The sequence below is a fragment of the Antedon mediterranea genome, chromosome 4 (genome assembly GCF_964355755.1).
Source record: "Antedon mediterranea chromosome 4, ecAntMedi1.1, whole genome shotgun sequence".
NCBI classification, from domain to species: Eukaryota; Metazoa; Echinodermata; class Crinoidea; order Comatulida; family Antedonidae; genus Antedon; species Antedon mediterranea.
In genome coordinates this window covers 31,485,586-31,505,189 of record NC_092673.1, presented here as the reverse complement: position 1 = coordinate 31,505,189, position 19,604 = coordinate 31,485,586, and the positions used below count along the sequence as shown (strand labels likewise).

At 31.6% G+C, this 19,604-nt stretch overlaps 1 protein-coding gene and 1 long non-coding RNA gene across 3 annotated transcripts in view; one reads left to right on the top strand and one right to left on the bottom strand.

The window, feature by feature from the left end:
* LOC140047291 (tyrosine-protein kinase ABL1-like) overlaps positions 1 to 16,920 on the top strand; it is a 31,890-nt gene extending 14,970 nt beyond the window's left edge. For both annotated transcript variants that reach the window (XM_072092218.1, XM_072092219.1), the window contains 10 exons: positions 3,749 to 3,910; positions 5,113 to 5,411; positions 6,098 to 6,370; positions 6,960 to 7,044; positions 8,422 to 8,599; positions 9,062 to 9,246; positions 10,645 to 10,797; positions 11,262 to 11,351; positions 11,949 to 12,029; positions 12,738 to 16,920. In XM_072092218.1, coding sequence (XP_071948319.1) covers positions 3,749 to 3,910; positions 5,113 to 5,411; positions 6,098 to 6,370; positions 6,960 to 7,044; positions 8,422 to 8,599; positions 9,062 to 9,246; positions 10,645 to 10,797; positions 11,262 to 11,351; positions 11,949 to 12,029; positions 12,738 to 13,774 — 2,543 coding nt within the window. In that variant the 3' untranslated portion in view covers positions 13,775 to 16,920. The remainder of the gene's footprint in view (positions 1 to 3,748; positions 3,911 to 5,112; positions 5,412 to 6,097; positions 6,371 to 6,959; positions 7,045 to 8,421; positions 8,600 to 9,061; positions 9,247 to 10,644; positions 10,798 to 11,261; positions 11,352 to 11,948; positions 12,030 to 12,737) is intronic.
* On the bottom strand, positions 11,508 to 19,604 carry LOC140047294 (uncharacterized). The gene is made up of 3 exons (XR_011844922.1): positions 18,431 to 19,604; positions 12,669 to 12,755; positions 11,508 to 11,729 (listed from the first exon to the last, which is right to left on the bottom strand). It is a non-coding gene; the product is annotated as an uncharacterized lncRNA (long non-coding RNA).

The following is a 19,604-nucleotide window of genomic DNA, read 5'->3' as shown; positions in this document are numbered from 1 at the left end:
TGTTATTATGCTGCACTGGTATTGTATGACCCACTATACAACCCTGTGGGTCCTACAATTGACAAGTTAATTAATGAGTAGGTTGGTTTATTCATTTGATAATTTTGAATGGAAATTATCCAAATATGGTAATAATATGATTTAGAACAGAAATCCTTGTATCCTTGTTTTTGTTGATTTTTTACAATCATTGTCGAACTATTCACTATTTGTAGGCTATTCTGTGGTAAAGGTCAATAACTTTGGCCTGTCCGCATTCTGTCATATTATCGGTCATTGCACCTCATTGTGCGAGACTAAAGATATACCGTTTAATTATGTACCAATGTTTCCTTTGATTAAGTTATTAGCTCTCGGAGCATCTTTCGAGTTGTTTAGAGTCGGGAGATGGCAATTAACCGGGTTGCCTGGCAATAAGAACCTTCGTCGCGATCAACATCTAATTGGTTTCCTGTCAGGAGACGGATTTAGCGTTATCACGGTTTGATTGTGGATTGTTATTAATTTAAACCATTTTTTTTTATGAAATAGAAATGAGTTTTGACTGCTGATAATCTTTAACTAAAGTCAGATTTATTAAAATGCATATTATGACATCTGAAAAAGAATCAGGTGATTTTTACGAATGTTATGGTTATAGCGAATTTTGTTGAAAGGAGTTGGCATAAGTTTCAAGTCATTAAAAATAGCCAAAGTGTAGTGTTGATGCTCTTAAGCTATGTGTAATAATCCCTTTTAGATTTAACTCTCCTAGAGTCTGGAGTCATACACTTACAGTAGTAAAATAACCCTAAAAACAGGATTGAACCATAACAAGTTTACATATTATATACATATTCATGAGTGATCTGGTACCTTTATTTGCATATTCATATTTGAATATTCATGAGTAATCCAGTACCTTGTTTGAAAAATATTTTGATAGTCAAGATTTAATGTTTCCACTTGAATATCCAAATATTCTCCTAAATGAAAAATACATGAATATTCATGATTGTTTGTTTATATTTGAATATTCATGATTTGTAATAGACACTAGCATTTTGCATAATATTTACATATTTAGGATTGTCTATCACCTCAAGGATAATTGCAAGTATCTACATAAACTAATCATTGAATTGTGACCTTTATTTGACCTGAAATTGAATGGCAATTCGCAACATAAATTTACCATAAACAGTCGCAGTGCTACATAAGGCTGTTTGCTTCTTGATGGATTAAGACACAAACGCACCAGTTGTATTAATTCCATCTTTTAGAAATATTTTGCGGTTGGATTTTAACAAATGTTTGGATTTAAAATGAAGCTAGGTATGACGAACAGAATAGGTATGTGTACAACATTTAATATTTAGCTTGCTAGTTAGAAATTGTTTATATCTATAGATGCCTATTGATAATTGAAGATTTTGAAAATTAAGGTTAAACAAAAATGTGTTGGTTTATTTGTCCATGTATGCTTTTTGATATTAATTGTAAGATATTTTAAATACAGTATAATGAAAATTTACCCTCACTCGGATTTACGGATATATTATTTTGTAGAAATTCACATTAAAACACCATTATCAGAGATGTATCTAGAGAAGGGTTGTTGTCAAAATATTACGGATAGGTGACAAAAAAAACCACCTGCCCAGCACAATAACAATCATGAATTATGCATACATCATCATGAATATTCAATACTTTATTATAATGTCACTAAATTACCACTGTGCTTTCATGAATTATGCATACATCATCATGAATCAATACTTAATGTAATGTCAAACACTGCATTTATCATAAATTTATGCATACATTATCATGAATATTCAATACTTTATTATAATGTCACTAAATTACCACTGTGCTTTCATTAATTATGCATACATCATCATGAATATTCAATGCTTTATGTAATATCAAAGCATTGCATTTATTATGAATTTTTGCATACATTATGATGAATATTCAATACTTCACTTCTTTGCTATACTACTGTATTTCATCAAAACATAAAACATTCCAAACATTAAAATCGCATTAAAAGTTTAATTGCTGTTCATTTTACATTTAGATTGCTTAGAATATTACAGTCACACTTATTCAACATTTTGACACACAGTTTTGTCAATGTACATTATTTTGTAGTTGTAATAAAATTACATTTTTTTTACATGTTGTAATGTTTATATTTTTATAGTCTAGAACAATATTTTTTTTTCAAATGCTGTCAACGCTAAAAAAACATGTTGTAAAGCTCTGTCTACCCTATTAAACTAGTTTGAAAAAGTATAATGTGCCCAAATATGGTAGTGATATGCACAAATATGGTAGTGATATGTACAAATATCGTAGTGATATGTCATCATCATGTTCATGTACTGGGCACATCACATTTTTTGGTCACATACAGTTTTTGATAGTGTAGACAGCATGTAAGTGGATGGAGAGAACAAAGATATTTTTTAGATTGTCATATTTTACTGGCATATCATAAATTTATGAATTATCATAATTTCATTGAAATTTGATCTGGAAATGCGTACTATTAGTATTACCTTTGAGATTCTTTGTTTGTGTTGTTGTCGTCGTCTACGTTCTTTTAAAGTCTTTAAGTGCTAACAAACCCCCAGATACATATCATTACTAATCCCGCATCCTGATTTGCGAACGATTGTGAAATTTATGAATGTTACATTTCTGTGGCCGCAATAAAAGACATTTTACCAGCAGACTAATTACCGTTTCGAAGATTATTTATTTATTTACATTTTAAAATTATTAGATTATTAAGTACTGTACTTGATAATTTTGTTTACTAAATAAAATTTTATCTTTGCCAATCAAATACCGTAAAACCTCGAAAAGAAGCCCATGGGCTTCTTCTTTTTTTAGTGCTCTTGGATGGGCTTCTTTTCGAGATGGGCTTCTTTTCGAGGGTACTTTTGCAAACTTTAGATTGGGGCTTCTTTTCGAAATGAATGCTGTAAATTTTGTGAATTTCTACTACAATAATGTGACTTTTGAGACATTTTTTCAACCATGAAATTATGTTTTAAAATATACCAATTAAAAAACAATATAAAAAGCAAAAAAACAGTCCTATGATTCACCGTCAAATACAATAATTTCGTCATCTCAATACAGTATGAGTAGTCTGTCTCGAAATGAAGCCCATACTATCTTGAAAAGAAGCCCAGGGGGCTTCATTTCAAGATGGGCTTCTTTTCGAGAGTACTTTTGCAAACTGTAGAGGGGGGCTTCTTTTCGAGATGGGCTTCTTTTCGAGGTTTAAGCCCATGGGCTTCTTTTCGAGGTTTTATGATAATTTCTAATTAAATACCAATTTCCTGTGATTTTAAAATCCTTAGGATTAAAGACACAACAAATTTTAGGGCACACTTGCGAGCACCGATTTCCAACCAATTAACTTTTATTAAAACAAGCCCTTTTAAATAATAAATTTAAATATTACATGAAGGAAGAGTAAAAAGTGCTGAAACTCACCAAACGTTTTGTGCATTGTCTTTTTTTTTTTTTTATTCAGTATATTTATTACACAGAGGCGCCTTACAAGATGGAACCACCTTAGCTTTGTCTTTAAATTAAAAAAATTATTTTATACAAGCTTGTGTTTGGATGTAAATTCAATTGAACAACCTGCGAAATTATCAAAATTCTCAAATGTCCGTCAGAATCGAGTATACAACATCTTTCTGATTCCTGAAGTAAATATTGTTTTTTTTTGTTATTTCAGATAGTGGTGTTGACAAGATACATTGCCGGCCCCTTCCTCATACACCTATGAACTCCGAGATCTCAAAATGGAACTCCACAGATGATATTTATGACCCAGATGTATTTGTTATATTGTATGATTTTATAGGCAGTAGTGATGGACAGCTCAGTGTTAAAAAAGGTAAAAACTAATTTTTCTTTAGGTTCTGTCTACACAATCAAACTAGTTTGTCAAAAATAGTGTGATGTGCCCAAATATGGTAGTGATATGCCTTTACTCCATGAATATGCCCAAATATGGTAGGAAAATGTTGTCCATATATTTTTGTTTTCACATAAAGTGTGATAGTGTACACAGAGATTTACTTTCATTAAGCAATTTTTAAAGGCAGGAATGAAAACTCTATTATCTGTTGTAATAGAAAATAGTACCCGTTTCATATGGCTTTATAGCAAACTTTAGTTTACACACACTGGGGCGTCAACACATACGGTATGGTGTGTGCCTCAGTATGTGTAAACTCCAAAGATTCTAGGCGAGGTGAAAATGGTATCACTGTTGTTCTAAGATATACTTACTGCAGGAGTTATTTACATTATACCTCTTAAGCCTTTGTCTAGACTATCAACTTTATGTGACAAAAAAATGTGATCTGCCCATATATGGACATGATGATGCCAACACTACCATATTTAGGCCATATTTAGGCACATCACGACCTAGTTTGAAAGTGTAAACAAAGGCTAATAATAAGTTATTTCGAGGAATTAATTGAAAAGGCTTTAGGAAGACATGTTGCCTTTATGGTATAAAGATGTTGTGAACAAAGTAGTAGGAAATTCAAAGTAACTCATTAGACCTTTCCAATAATGTATTATTATTATTGGAGCACTATGATGATGATGGTTATGATGTACTAAATTATCATTATGAGTTTGGAATAACTTGAGGAACATAGCATAATAGGCAATTAAGGCTTGGTATATTGAATATTTGTGTATATATTGGTATGTATCATTGTATGGTTAGGAAAAATGAACATTTATGATTATTGGAAATTGAGTGGTACTTACTGGTAAATTAGTGTTGAAAACTGTTCTTATATCTACAAAATGAAGTATCAGTATAGGTTTTTGCATTATTAGAAAAGTGAAGAGAGTTAAAAAAATTGACTTGTTTTGATGACAGATTGTTGATATTTTGTTTAACAACATTTTCATTTTGATTAATTGTATATTTTCAGTCTATTTCATGTCAAGCTTACTGGGATAAACTGACATTAGCCATTCTTAAATATGAAAAGAAGCATTTTACTTTAACACCCCCCACCTAAAAATGGCATAATCTTGCAACTTTCTATTTCTATTCTTTGTATCTCACAGGAGAGAAAGTCAAAATCTTATCACACAACTCAAATGAATGGTGCCAGGTTCAAAGCAATAGTACAGGGTGCACAGGATGGGTGCCTCTCAGCTATGTAGCCCAAGTCAACAGCTTACACAATCATGCATGGTACCACGGTGCAATATCCCGCAACACCGCAGAGTACCTTCTAAACAGTGGTATCGATGGAAGCTTTCTTGTACGGGATAGCGAGAGTAGTACAGGGCAACTGTCGATATCATTACGATATGATGGAAGAGTGTTTCACTATCGGATAAGCACTTCAACAGATGGAAGGGTGAGTATTATGAAGTTATTTTTTCCACAATAATTTATATAAACTTTGTCGTAATTAAATTCTTGTTTTATGTATAAAATAAAGTTTTAACATAATCTAAAGGTAGATATAACATGCCTTGTTTTAGGTTTTGAAAGACTAAATCCTAAATACACTATATTTAAAATGTGTGCGAATGCAGCTTTATGATTTTTTTTGGAAAGTAAACAAGTGTTCACATTTATTTTGGCTTCTCTTTGGATCTGTGTGCATTTTTGTGGAATGTTTTTCCAAGCCCCTTCACAAACAAAATACTGAATTTTCACTAGTGTTCATTTCATAGTGCATACTATTACTAGTTTGATCTTCTAAACAAAACACCTACAATACAGAAAACAATATGTTCAGACTGACAGAAAACCTGTCTTGATAGTAACTTCAGTCCCCATGGGGATCTGGTTTGTTAAATATAATTCTTTCTGAATATAATTATAAAGAACTATTTTAGTACCTGTCTAACTATGTGAATATAGGCCTACCTTGTATACTAACTGGGCTTACTGTAAGAATGCTGCTCGATGTGACAAAGGCCACATTCCCTATTACTAACCCGAACTAAACTACAATATTATACTGGCTAGCCAAATGTGAAGATTTGGTTAGTATTAATTACTGATTGATAAACACCTGTTTGTATGTTAATACAGGTATATGTGACATCAGAGAGTAGGTTTAATAGTGTGGCTCAACTAATACTCCATCACTGTAAGGTGGCTGACGGGCTAGTAACCACTCTCAAGTATGCTGTCGCTAAAAAGGACAAGCCCACGATATATGGCGTTTCACCGCAGCCCGATGAATGGGAGATTGAGAGGACGGATATAATAATGAAGAATAAACTTGGGGGCGGGCAATATGGTGAGGTGTACGAAGCAATCTGGAAGAAGTACAATAGGACAGTTGCTGTAAAAACACTCAAGGTAAATTTAGCGGGTTATAAACGATTTGGTATAATGCTCCGTTGACGATTGTGTTCTTTTAATTTGCCTGTTGTTTTCAGTTTTTTGGGGGTTTTTTTAGTTGTTTTTTTTTATTGTATGGTTATTACCAGATGCCCATATGTAAAATTAAAGCCCCAGTTCTTCTTTGATTCTTCTGAGATTGATGGTTAAAGATAAAAATGTGGCAATATTTTCATTCTCTTCTATTTAAATGATTTTAATGACCCTATGTTAATATAATAGGGCTACGACTAGCTAGGCTGCCATTTACTTATGATCTGTCTACTTTGAGTTGAAAGTTTATCAAAATGACAAGAACCAAGCCATATATAATGTAGTTTCCATGTATTTTATGCTTAGGCTGTCCAAACAATTTCTGTTTAGTCTGGTTTTTATGATACAATTCAGGATATTTTAGATACAAATTTTAATTTTGTCTACAGTTTTTGGTGGCCAGGGAGTACAGTTTTAGAAAATACTTTAGTTCTTTTCTTTCTGTATTGCTTTCCTTCCGTTCCAGGTCCTAGAAAGTTGAAATCTTACTAATTTTAATTTAATCTTTTCATAGGAGGAGACGATGAAAGTTGAGGAATTTATGCGAGAAGCAGCTGTGATGAAGACTATAAAACATCCTAACCTTGTTCAATTACTAGGTAAGATATTTTTTAATTTAACAACTAAAATAAAGTTTACCGTGTACTCATTGCCATATAATATATATTGCCAAACTCCTATTGTGGATAGGTATGGAAGGCAAATGAGGCCAAAAGTACACTATGCAACATTTTTATCATTATTGAAATTGTGTAAAGTACATTTTGATGATTGGAACTGCATAATTATTTATTTTTGTATTTCATGCTAATGTTCTTGCATAATGTCTACGTTTTAAGAATCTATCTATTTTATCTATATAACTTTACCAATTTATGCATAAAGTTGTTTCAATTTTGCTGATTAAGCAAGGCACCATATTTTATAAATATTTCATGACAATTCATGTTGCTATTGCATTAACAAAGTTCAAAGTTCACGCTATATGTTTTAATGATGAATGTTTTCCTGGTAATTGTGCAACTCATTTTTTTTATTTATGTTTATATTTGGTCAAGGCTGATTTAAGCTTTTAAAACATTGTTACAACGTTACTGTCCCAAGGGACGCATCGTACTATCACCCTGACAGGCTTAGTTACGATTGTAAATGAGGGGAATTGCTGTGTTTATTACCTAAGGGACTAACTTGCATCAAGCGAGAATAAATTTATACTTTTGCAAGCTTTTCTAGGCTTGCTTACAACAGCAGTTGTAAGGCATACAGAATTTTTATAATGGCTTTCAAATTATAGCTAATTTGCATAATTATGATAAATGATGTTTAATAATATATGGGGAACCGAAATAATTAAACGTAGCCAGTAATGTAAGGTATACATTAATGTACAGTACTACATTTTATACTGTAGTGATAGGTTTAATTTACTCGGATTATTTATTATAAATAATTATTATATCGCATGTAAAGGTATACTGAATAGTTCAAATATAGATATTATTATAATGTTGTAATATTATTATATTGTTGTGGTGTTAGTGTTTTACTCCGTTTACTACGTTGTGGAATTGACAGAGAAAAGAGTATTTTGAAAACAAAATATGAATTTATTTTAATACAAATTTTAAGGGGAAAATGCACCAAAAAAAATTCCAATTTAGGGCATAGTTATAACAAGGCAATCTAACAACAGGACACTGAGCTCACCTTGCCAAGATAGGAACTTGTAACAGTCCTTTGATCTTATGTCTGGCTGCGACAAATACCAACAGTAATGTACAATGGACATATTCTCTATGGCATGCAGTGTCTTTTAAGGGACGTGGAACTGATCATGTTGCAGCCACAGATAAACCCTTTGATCTCTGGAGCTCAGCGCCTTGGTTATATTAGTAAATAAATAAAACAAAAACATGTATTCCTTTATTAGTGTATAATATGTTAGAAATATTAAAATTATTTTATTTCTTCTTCAGGTGCATGCACAAGAGAACCCCCTTTCTATATAGTTACAGAATTTATGCAGCATGGAAATTTATTGGATTATCTTCGGGAAAACGATCAAACAACGTTACCCGCAATCGCACTCATGCACATGGCAACGCAAGTGGCCTCAGCTATGAGCTATCTAGAAGATGTAAATTTTATACATAGGTAAGTTTTATAATGTTAGTTTGGCCCAGTAAAATTTCTTTTGAGCTATTAAAATCTAGCATAGTAGCCCAGAGAGATTATTTATGTCAACAATATTTTACCAAAATCAAAGCTGATCATTATTTCTGATACCCTCAGTATATAGATATAAGATGCAAAATGGTCAGAATCATAGAGGTGCTATATTACAACTAGAGAGTCAACTCCAACACAATCACAGCTCAATAAATATACAGTAATTGTTTACACTACGAAAAATTTGGTTTCATCAGTAATAACTATTCTAGTTCTAGTTGTCCCATGACCTAGAGGATTGTAGGGGTGTAGCAGATGAGAGACAGTGCACCAAGTCCTTCCATATATGGGAATTAGTAGCTGTACTCGCCATGATATGACACACAGGTACTCCTCATGATACGATACACAGGTAATAACTGTACATTGTTTTTAAACTTCTTGCAGAGACCTTGCCGCAAGGAACTGTTTATTAGGTGAAAATCACTTAGTGAAAGTAGCGGACTTTGGCCTAGCTCGTATCATCCAGGGAGAGGTTTATACAGCTCAGGCTGGGGCCAAGTTTCCCATCAAGTGGACAGCACCAGAGAGCTTAGCATACAACAAATTTTCAAATAAATCTGATATATGGGGTAAGGAGACATATGATTAGATTAAAGAAAAATATTTGTGAAACAGTATAAAACTATATAATTTTTATTTAATTTTTTTTAATTTACTAAAAAAAAGTTAAATAATAAATGTAGTATCAATACTATTTTTAGAGGTTTGGTTTGATTAGTATATACAGAGCAGTTAAAGGAATTTACTAATTATTAAAAAGTTGAATTCTGCAAATAGATATTGTTGTAAAAAAAAATGTTTACTGCAAATTGCTTCATATAATTTGATGTTATGATAAATTTATAAAATAACTAGTTATTTTAAAACAGTGATTGTGTACAGTTGTTTCAGTAAATCAAGTAATGGTTTGGTAATTACTGGAAATGACCTTGATCTGATCTTGAGTTTTTTCTAATTATAAGCCTGATTTATTATTGAGTGTCTGGCTTTTGTTCACACTTGGTTGATTCAAAGAGCAAAAAAAAAATGTCATTTTCTTCTTAGCCAGATTTATCATATTAACACATGGTCAAATTTTAGGCAATAAGTAAATTTTATTGTCAGAACTCTTGAATAAAATAATATTGCACAGAAGATTATTAAATTAGACATTCTATAAAAATGAAATTTTTTTTATGTATTAAAGTTTATTATGTATTCTGTGGAATATGTTGCATTTCTCTTCAAAAATATCTTAGCTAGATCTTATTGCGAATTAGTTACTTGATTATGTGAAGTAGAACATTGATATTGTTATTTTAATGTTGTCACATTTTTATTTTGGTACCTTAATAATAATAATACTAATAATAATATTTATTCGGTCATCAATGTAAAAATAACCAGGAATGAGAATAGGCTAAAGCCCAAACAGATTCTGCACTCACTCCATACAAAAAATTTAAATTGCCACATCATACACTTTATTGAGATAGAACCCTCCTTAGAGCCCCCTATTCAGAGGACTTCTTTCTCAATGACCCGAATGAGGAGAAATATCTGTTTAAAAGCCTAAAGCTCTGTCTACACTATCAAACTTTATGTGACAAAAAAAATATGATGTGCCCAAATATGACAATGATATGTACAAAGAGGGTAGTGATATGACATCATCATGTCCATATATGAGCACATCACATTTTTTTGTCACATAAAGTTTGATAGTGTAGAAAAAGCTTAAGGGGACACTTTCTTAGCCCAAAGTGTCCCCTAAATAGGATTTCCCCTGTTCCATTTATATGTTTTGGGACTAGACATGACTAGCTTATATTATTATTTTTTTACCTTTTTTTTATATTTATACACAATATTGTTTTTTTTGCTATTCTTTTGTTGTGGGTTAAAGAAAAGAAAGAAGGAAATATGTTTTTTATAAAGATACCTTATTTCAGTGTATCTGTATAATTTTCAACTTTTTTCCTTCACAGCCTTTGGTATACTTTTATGGGAGATTGCTACATACGGTGCTTCTCCTTATCCAGGTGTTGAACTACAGCACGTGTATGAGAAACTAGAGAATGGCTACCGAATGGAACGACCGGAAGGTTGTCCGGGCGATGTCTATAATCTCATGAAAAAATGTGAGTAACCTTTCCAAGAATCGGAAATACTTAACTCTTTGATTTAAAGAACGTTTGGTTTTAAGATGGCATTTTAAAGAATAGTTCAGAAATTAAACCATCTTTATTTAAATTTTATGTACATTTAGGCACAGGGGGCCAAGGATTAACAATTAGTAAATTAATCACTGTTCTATCTAATAGGTGGTCATCCCCCTGAACATGGGCTATTTTTTGAAACCCCTACTTGTCTTGAATGATGAACTGGGGTTCTTTAAAGTACACACAGGTAAACTGTGTACACTGGACCTACGGTTTATATTCCTTATCCGAGAAGACTTGTTCCACCACCAGAACTAAGAGGCGCCCCTGCCTAAACTGCTCGGCCATTTCACTCGCTCACTTTAAAAATGTTCTATACTTAGATTTGATTGGTATTTTGTCTCTAATGTTGTTTTGAATTGTTTCCTTAATTATTGTTACAGGTTGGGAATGGATGCCAGTTGATAGGCCTAACTTCCGGGATGTATATGAGGAACTGAACAATATGTTTCAACACTCTAGCATTAGTGAAGGTTAGTATAAGGACTAAGTAATAATAATTCATTCTTATTTTGTATATAAGCAAGCTCTCAATGAGCTACACATTATTACCCTGGTCATGTTTTTTATCAAGCATGTATGGAAACATACTCCCATAATACAGCTAGTAATCAGCGCAAATTTGTGTCTTGATCTAAACCGGGTAACCATTTTATACACCTGGATGGAGAAAGGCACATGTGTCTTGTCTAAGGATACAAGCAATGCGGTGAGAGTTTGATTCGAACCATGATCTCACAGTCAGTAATCCAACTTCCAACACACTGTGCCACACGCCCTTAATTATCACCTACTGGAATCATACCCATGCTTACGTTCTTCTTTGTGTTATTCCATCCTATCTGGAAAATCTTCTTTTGAGATTGCATTTTGAATGGTTGAAATGAATTTTAATTTTGTTATTAATAAAATATTGCTTTGGGAGGGTGTCTAATTTTGATTCAGTTCCACAGAGTTCACTGTACCAGAACATGTCATCAAAGACAGTACTGTCGCTTTTGATTATAAAGTATAAATTTACTGTAATTATTCATACTTCTTTTTATTATGTGGATTTTTTTATCCTACAGAGGTTGAAAAGACTTTGGGCGTTGATGTTGCACCAATGATACCAGGTCGTATTCCTGATCATGATTCTATACAAAATCCAAGTAAGTTTGCGGACTGTTTTCATCACAATAATATCTCATTTGTTGGTGTATTGAGCATTCCCAATATCATCACTTTGTTTGTTTTAAAGATGTATTTTCCCATGTAAAAATAATTTTAAAAATGTTTTTGTTGAATATGCCATTATAATGTCACATAATAGTTATTCACTCAACATTATTTACCTGAAAAAACTGTAATTTAAAGCAAAAATTAGTCAAATTAGCTCGATGTCAATGGGTTGTTTGTTGAATTTAACAATTTATTTTACCTTTTTATAAGTGAAAACATGTTTGTTATTAGTTTTTTTTCTACAGAAATGATTAAATTTACTAAAACTGAGACAATACATCTTTAAAACCCTTTGGATTTAAGGCTCATCTTTTTACCTTGATGAGTTTAATGGTTTTATATCTTTATTAACCCACCTTATCCTATACCTTATATGTATTCTTATATATATTTATTTATGTCCTTCAATATTTGTATGTGTATGTTATTGTTAGTGTTTTTATTGTAAAGGTAGTACAACATTTTTTTTTCAGGCTCTGCCTTAGTTGTACGTCCTCCATCTTAATTTGTATTTTATGTTTGTTATGATGGAAAATAAAGATTGATTGATTGATTGATAAATAACCTACCTTTGTGCACTCAGTATTATTAAGCTCATGTGTGAGTATTATGTCTTTTACATTCATTTGACTTTGCAGATGGAAAAGGAACTTCACCTGAATCGAAAAAGAAAGGAGGATTCCATGTTCAGTCTATGTTTCGTAGGAAAGATAAAAAAGAGGAGAAACGTAAATCAAACCCGAGCAACGGAGTGATGGCGAAAGACAACAGACATTCGCAAGAATTAATAGAGAACTCTGAAGATAAACATTCCCAAATGGATAATAGAAATTCTAAAAATAGCCCGAGCAACTCAAGTAATATAAGCGACGGTAGCGTTGAGGGCGTAGCGTTCATGAAACAGCAATCGTTCGAGAAATGGCCGAAAAATGAACAGCAAGCCATGCCGAGTCAGGCAGATAACAAAAAGTATGGTCAGAGAAAAGATAGTAATTCTAGTAAAAATCAAATAACGCAGCCGATTACTGCGCCACAAGGGTACGCACCTCGTAAAAACAGTAAGCCAACGTTTAATCCTCCCATGCCACCGCAGCCATCAAAGCAGTTTACCACGAATAAGAGTATACCGAATATTTTGAAGCCAACTCAAATGGGTCAGAAACCAAGAATTACCAGTCCCAAGCCAAATAAGAAAAAGGTCCCGCCGACACCAAAGCCAGATTTCATGGGACCAAAACCAAAGCTTACCACCTCACAGGGTACAAATGCTGTATCGCAGTTAAAACCAGTTCCACAGCCGCAAGCGCGTTCGAAACGTGGTACGATAGGTAGGGACGATCTATCAATGAGTATAGGCAAAGTCACGAAGGAATCGCTATTACAACTATCGGATTCTTTAACAGCGAGATTTGCTATGATACTAGATAGAAACGATTATGGCAAGAGTAACGAACTGTGCGATGACATTGAAATATTTCATTTATCATGTCAAAAGTATGTGGACTTTTTAGCCGTACGTTTTAGGTTTTCTTTTCTCGAAACATTAAACGCCTTTGACACGCAGTTTAAAGATTTAAAAATCAAGTATAGTTCAGGAAAGCAGAAAGAAATCGAACAAATTATTCGAAAATTGTTTAATTTAACGACCGACATCAAAATGAAGGTTCAGAAATAGATGGAATGAATAAAACGATCTTCCATTATTAAAAATATAATTTTTTTCATAAACTATCGTGTATATAATTATATAAATATATAAAAAATGTTTTTTGTAACAGTAAAGTATGATTGTGTTCCCTTTTTTGTTACTCTTGTTTGTACCAAAGCTATGCAAATTGTTTTTAACTAGAGGTTGAGATAGGGACCCAAATTGGTGCAGAATCATGTTGGTGGACTAATAATATGTTTTTTCCATTTGTATATTTTTTTGCCATATACTGAAACTAAACACAATTTTATCAATACTGGACTCTCTGAAACCAGAAACTCAAATTGTATGTACAGTTCCACATATTCTTCTAAAGCCCAGTCTACACTATCAAACATTATGTGACAATATATGGACATGATGATGTCATATCACTACCATATTTGGGTATATCACTACCATATTTAACTAGTTTGATAGTGTAAACAGAGCTTAACACTAGCATTATTATTTAATTATTATTAATTCCACCAATCAAACGCACATTCATTACATTACACATTACTAAATCTATAGTATATTGTAGGTCGTCTATTCAGAATATATTAGGCAGTGGCCATATTTACTTAAGTGAAATATTTACTTCAAAAATACTAAGTATTTCACTTAAGTTAATAAATATTAATAAATAATAAAGGATTCCCCATAAGTGGTATTTGTAGTGTTTCAGTAAGTTTGAATAGGAAATAAGGCCAAATTTGGTCATGTTCCAGAAAAATTTGACATCTCCTAAAAACGTATTTCCTGGTTGTGGCCACCTTTCAACTTTGACCTTTAACTTTAAAGATTAGTCTTATTACGAATATTAATGATTATTTAATTTTTATTTTTATTGATAATTATACAATATTTAGAATTTGCTTTATAACTTAACTAATATTTATATATTAGAAAAGGATAATTAATAATTTTATAATCAAATGTATCTTTTATATTGTTTGTAAAATTGTAATTTCTTTTTTATATAAAACAAAATGCTAGAATTCTGTTAGAAACCTGTATAGTACTATGTATTCAATATATTATCTCATAACCTGAGGTGCTAACCGAAAATTTTATATTTTTTTATGTCGGTGCTTATCGATTGGGTTATTAACAGGAAAAAGCGTTTTAACAAGGGTATGCCCACTCACATAACAGTTTAATTTAATGTGTACGTTTGTCACAGTGTAGGAATATCATAAGTAAAAGCGCCCTCTGTAGAAATCTTTTTATTTTATTATGGATCGAAAGATTATCTTCTTTTAAAAATATCACTTTTTTTCTGTAACATGTTTTCAAGTTTAGTTTTGTTTTCTATGGCCTTTAAACGTTTCCATTATTTAAAATCTGACTTTTAAAGTTATTTTAGTTAAACAAATATATTTACACATCTCTACAGATGGTGCATCGATTTATGGTTCTAATTAAATAGGAAATATAACATAATATCAATATTTTTATATAGTATATCTGGTAGTGCCCCACTTAAGCTTGGACATAATGAAACGATATATGCACAGCGCAAGTGAGTAGACTAATCACAAGAGACAGTTTAGATCCATTTTTGCATTGTACCCTAGTGGGTGCTTGGGTTTGTGTCTATTGTCACCAACAACATACCACCTCTTTATCAATCTTTATGTGACAAAAGAAATGTGATGTGTCCTTATATATAAACATGATGATGTCATATCACTACCATATTTGGGCACATCAAACATATTTTGTCGCATAAAGTTTGATGAGCTTTATGATGAGCTATAGAAAGGTAGACTTAAGTTTCACAGTAAGTGTGCTCAAAACAGCTCACCAATTTTTATTAGATTTGTTCACTTTGTTTTTTTAAATACTTAATTTTGTTATTAAAAGTTAGAGAACTAATTTTCTAAACACATTTATTTCAATTTAGTGAGTTTTGAGGAAAGTGTTTTGTTTTGTTTTATATAATAGTTTTTAGTTAACTATAAAATGGTAATTTCTATATTTTCTACCTTGAATTTTTGGTCATTAACCACGTGATAATTAATGTTTTGATTAACATGTAAAAGAATAATCTAAAAGTATAATTGCCATGTTAACAACATTTTTTACCCAATTTTATTTATTATTATTAATTTTCTGAATTAGATGAGTCATACATATTAAAATATAGGAACGTAAATATATATAATATATTATATAACGTATGATTGATGGTTCTTAAACAAATATGAATTCTTCAAAAATATTATTTTAGTCAATTTAAGAATTAGCTAAAATTGAAATTTGTGAATACTAATGATTCTAAAAATAATGCATAATCTGGATTAATTATTTAAATATAAATTATTTTTTATGCTTCCGCCATTGCTGTTACCATGGTGAACAATAAAAACTTTATAATAATAAGGTACGCCTATAGATAACTTTAACCTATGACCTCATGTGGCGATCTAATGTTACTAGAATAGGGCATTCGCATTATTATATGGAACCATTTATTGATAAATAAGTTTTGTTTTAATTTTTATAGAAAATATTATGTTTATTTTACCATAATTCTGAAGTGAAACTAGCAAAAAGCCTGTTAATATTTGAAAAGTAGGCCCCCACCCTATATCTGAGCTGTGATGTGCGCATATATGGACATGATGATATAATATTACTACCATATTTGGGTATATCACTACCATATTTGGACGCATCAAACTTTTTTTGTCAAACTAGTTTGATAGTGTAGACAGAGCTTAATAATTAATGATATTAAACCTTTTTATTATTTGTGGTTTTTAATTAAACCAATTACACTATAAGACCGGGCAAATGCACCTATTGAGCCAATTTGGACACATTATTGGGTATACTTACAGCCTCTTTTATAAGCAATTCCTATCGCCTGTTGTGTGCTGAAGGAGTGGTCAAGTATGATGCCTTATCGGATATCACTTAGATATTACTTGTAGACATTTGTATGTATTGTACATTTAAAAGATCTTTATTACGAAAACATTTAGAAAGTGTTAAATTAGGTACATATTTACATTATTTAGTTTAATACACCTAACCAATTAATGTTTTCATCTTATTAAAAGTGAAAGAAACTTCAATAAATGGTATTCGTTTTTATATATGTGTTTTGTTTTTAATTTTGAGTCAAACTTGAAATTTCGCATCATCCTGAAATAGTCAAATTGGATTTACAAAAGCTATACAGCAATTTTGCAAGATCCTTTCGTGCTGCAAGAAAAGGATCAGTTTGACATTAGATTTTATTTTTTTCGGCGAGGAGCTGAAAATAGGCATGAAATGACAAAACGCACATTTGTCATTAGGACTGATGTAAATAGAGACATACGTATGCAAAGCTATCAATGAATTTAACAAAAACCACAATGAGTTTGAAGGCAGAGCTACACAGCACTAATGCCAGAAATAAAAGGAAACACACGGTGCCCAGTTGCATAATCTGAAAGCTATCTTCAACATTTGAAAGCTATCTTCAACATTTGAACCCTAATTGCTCTAATCAAGAACAATAATATGATATTGTATTAAGTGTGTGGAGATTGTTACACTTTGAGGTTTCATGAAGAATCTGAGTAAAGTGTACACCAATCATTCAATACGTGTTACTGGTGCTACAATACTTTCACGAGAACATTTTGCAGCATCACAAATTCAATACGTTACGGGTCACAAGTCAGTAAGTTCACTTTCCATCTACCAACGTGTTTCAGATGAAGAAAAATGAGATATGGGGAGGTCGCTCAGTCTAAACCTTACGATTCAAGAAAATTTAGCTTTGCCTGGGCTTTGGCACAATTTTGCACGATTTGGAGGATTGTGAAAATGTTGAGGTTGAACAAACTCAGGAAATAAGTAATGCAACACAGCAGCATTTCAATCAGGTCATTAACAAGCATCATGTAAATATGAAATCGCCATCTAGACCAATGCCTTCATTAAATGGATGCACAATCCACAACCTGGCTGTTATGTTATTGTTAGTTTTTAACTGTATTGACATTGATGTATATATTTGTTTTTTTCTTTGTCTCTTGTCCAATTGCTTATATGTGTACACCAAGAGATACATCCCTGCTTGTTCTTACGAAATATGGGAAATATCTACGTAATATGGAACCAGAACGTAGATATTCCCAGATTCCGTGAACAAGCAGGGTGTAACTAATAATATCATGAACTATTATTACCAATTAATAATTAATTATCTTTCCAATAAAACAGTCGAATACAGAATATTTTGCATTTACTGTATAATATAGCAGTCCTGACTAATACAAATTACATTTCTAGTTTGGAGAGAGGGCGCTGCACCATGCTGTGAAATGGTATCGCTCAATTTGACCTTTTACCCCTGTACTTCCGATAGTTTGTTTTTTAATGCGCCTCGGATGAACAGAAGATTCTTGTGTTATAAGTTCTTTGGTGTTATGTAAACAATTATACATAAAATAAACACTTATCTCATAGTGGTAGGTTAGGTCTAGCTAATATAGACTGAGAGCAATTGAACAAAGTACAATATTATTTGATGTAGTTACATCTTTTAGTAGCATAACAGTCATTCAGTACTATGCTTAATTTTCCAGAATTGATGTCTATATTGGGAGAACACTGTATATAGATAGAATGTCATACCTCTATTTTCTGTTCAGATGTCTTGTGTTCATATAACACCTAAATAAATTCCTGTCATTTGATTGGATGATTTTGGGTCACATGGCGTGCAATATTACACACTATTTCACGATCGTTAAATAGTACTTTTGTTCACGTATGGAAAACAAATCTTTTCGCGTACATTGGCCATCCGTTGACATAATTAACACTACAGTTGTTTGTGTTAAAACCAAATAAATGCTGAAAATTTGATATATATTATTATAAAAAAACAAATATGTTACAAAAAACAAAAATTGTCAATGTGAATCAAATGTAGGCCTAGCTTTTATTCAATCTGATTAAATTGACAGGAATCTATTTAGATGTTGTATAAAACAAATAATGAATGTTTTAAATTTGTAGAATAGTACAAATAATGTTATTCAGTGAATGATGAAAGGTTAATATTAAATTTAACCTTATAATCTACATTCACCTCATGCCATTATTTAGACCATTCCACTCATAAACATTCATTATTTGTATATTATTTTTGGTTAAGCCTCTTTTGGTAAAAAAAAACCTTGTGTACCATATGGTACTGTAGAAAATATAATAATATTTCAATCAAGTTTTTCTTTTCATTCAAACTTTTAAATTACATACAGTATTACTGTAAATAAACATAAACAATTTTTTATAATTCAAACTTGTGTGGTAAAATGTATTTGTTTAAAATCACATGAACGCTTGCTTTGCACACTTGTTCATTCCTAATTATTATTCGCATAACACTTTGATTGGTTGATTAAATAAAAATTTTCTTAAAATGTAACGGTTCTATTCAACAGCCAGCTTTAAAAAATGTTGAGTTTGTGCCACAAGATATGCTGATAATAATGCAACGGCAAAAACTAATATGTAAAGTGTGCCATCTATAATAGTTGTGCTTTGCTGCCAAAATCTGACCACCGTCTTTTTGCCATGGACTAAATTATGACATCGCATTTAAGATGGAAGCGATGGATATTAATTATATTAAAATTTAACAGCAGATGTGATATAAAAACAAAAACGTTTTGTATCCATTGAATGGATAATGATTTTCACTTTTTACTGTTACCATGATAACATACTTTTATCGGACTTGTATGGATGGTTATACAAGGCATTAATATACGAAACCCGATGCGGTTTGTTAGTTATTGCC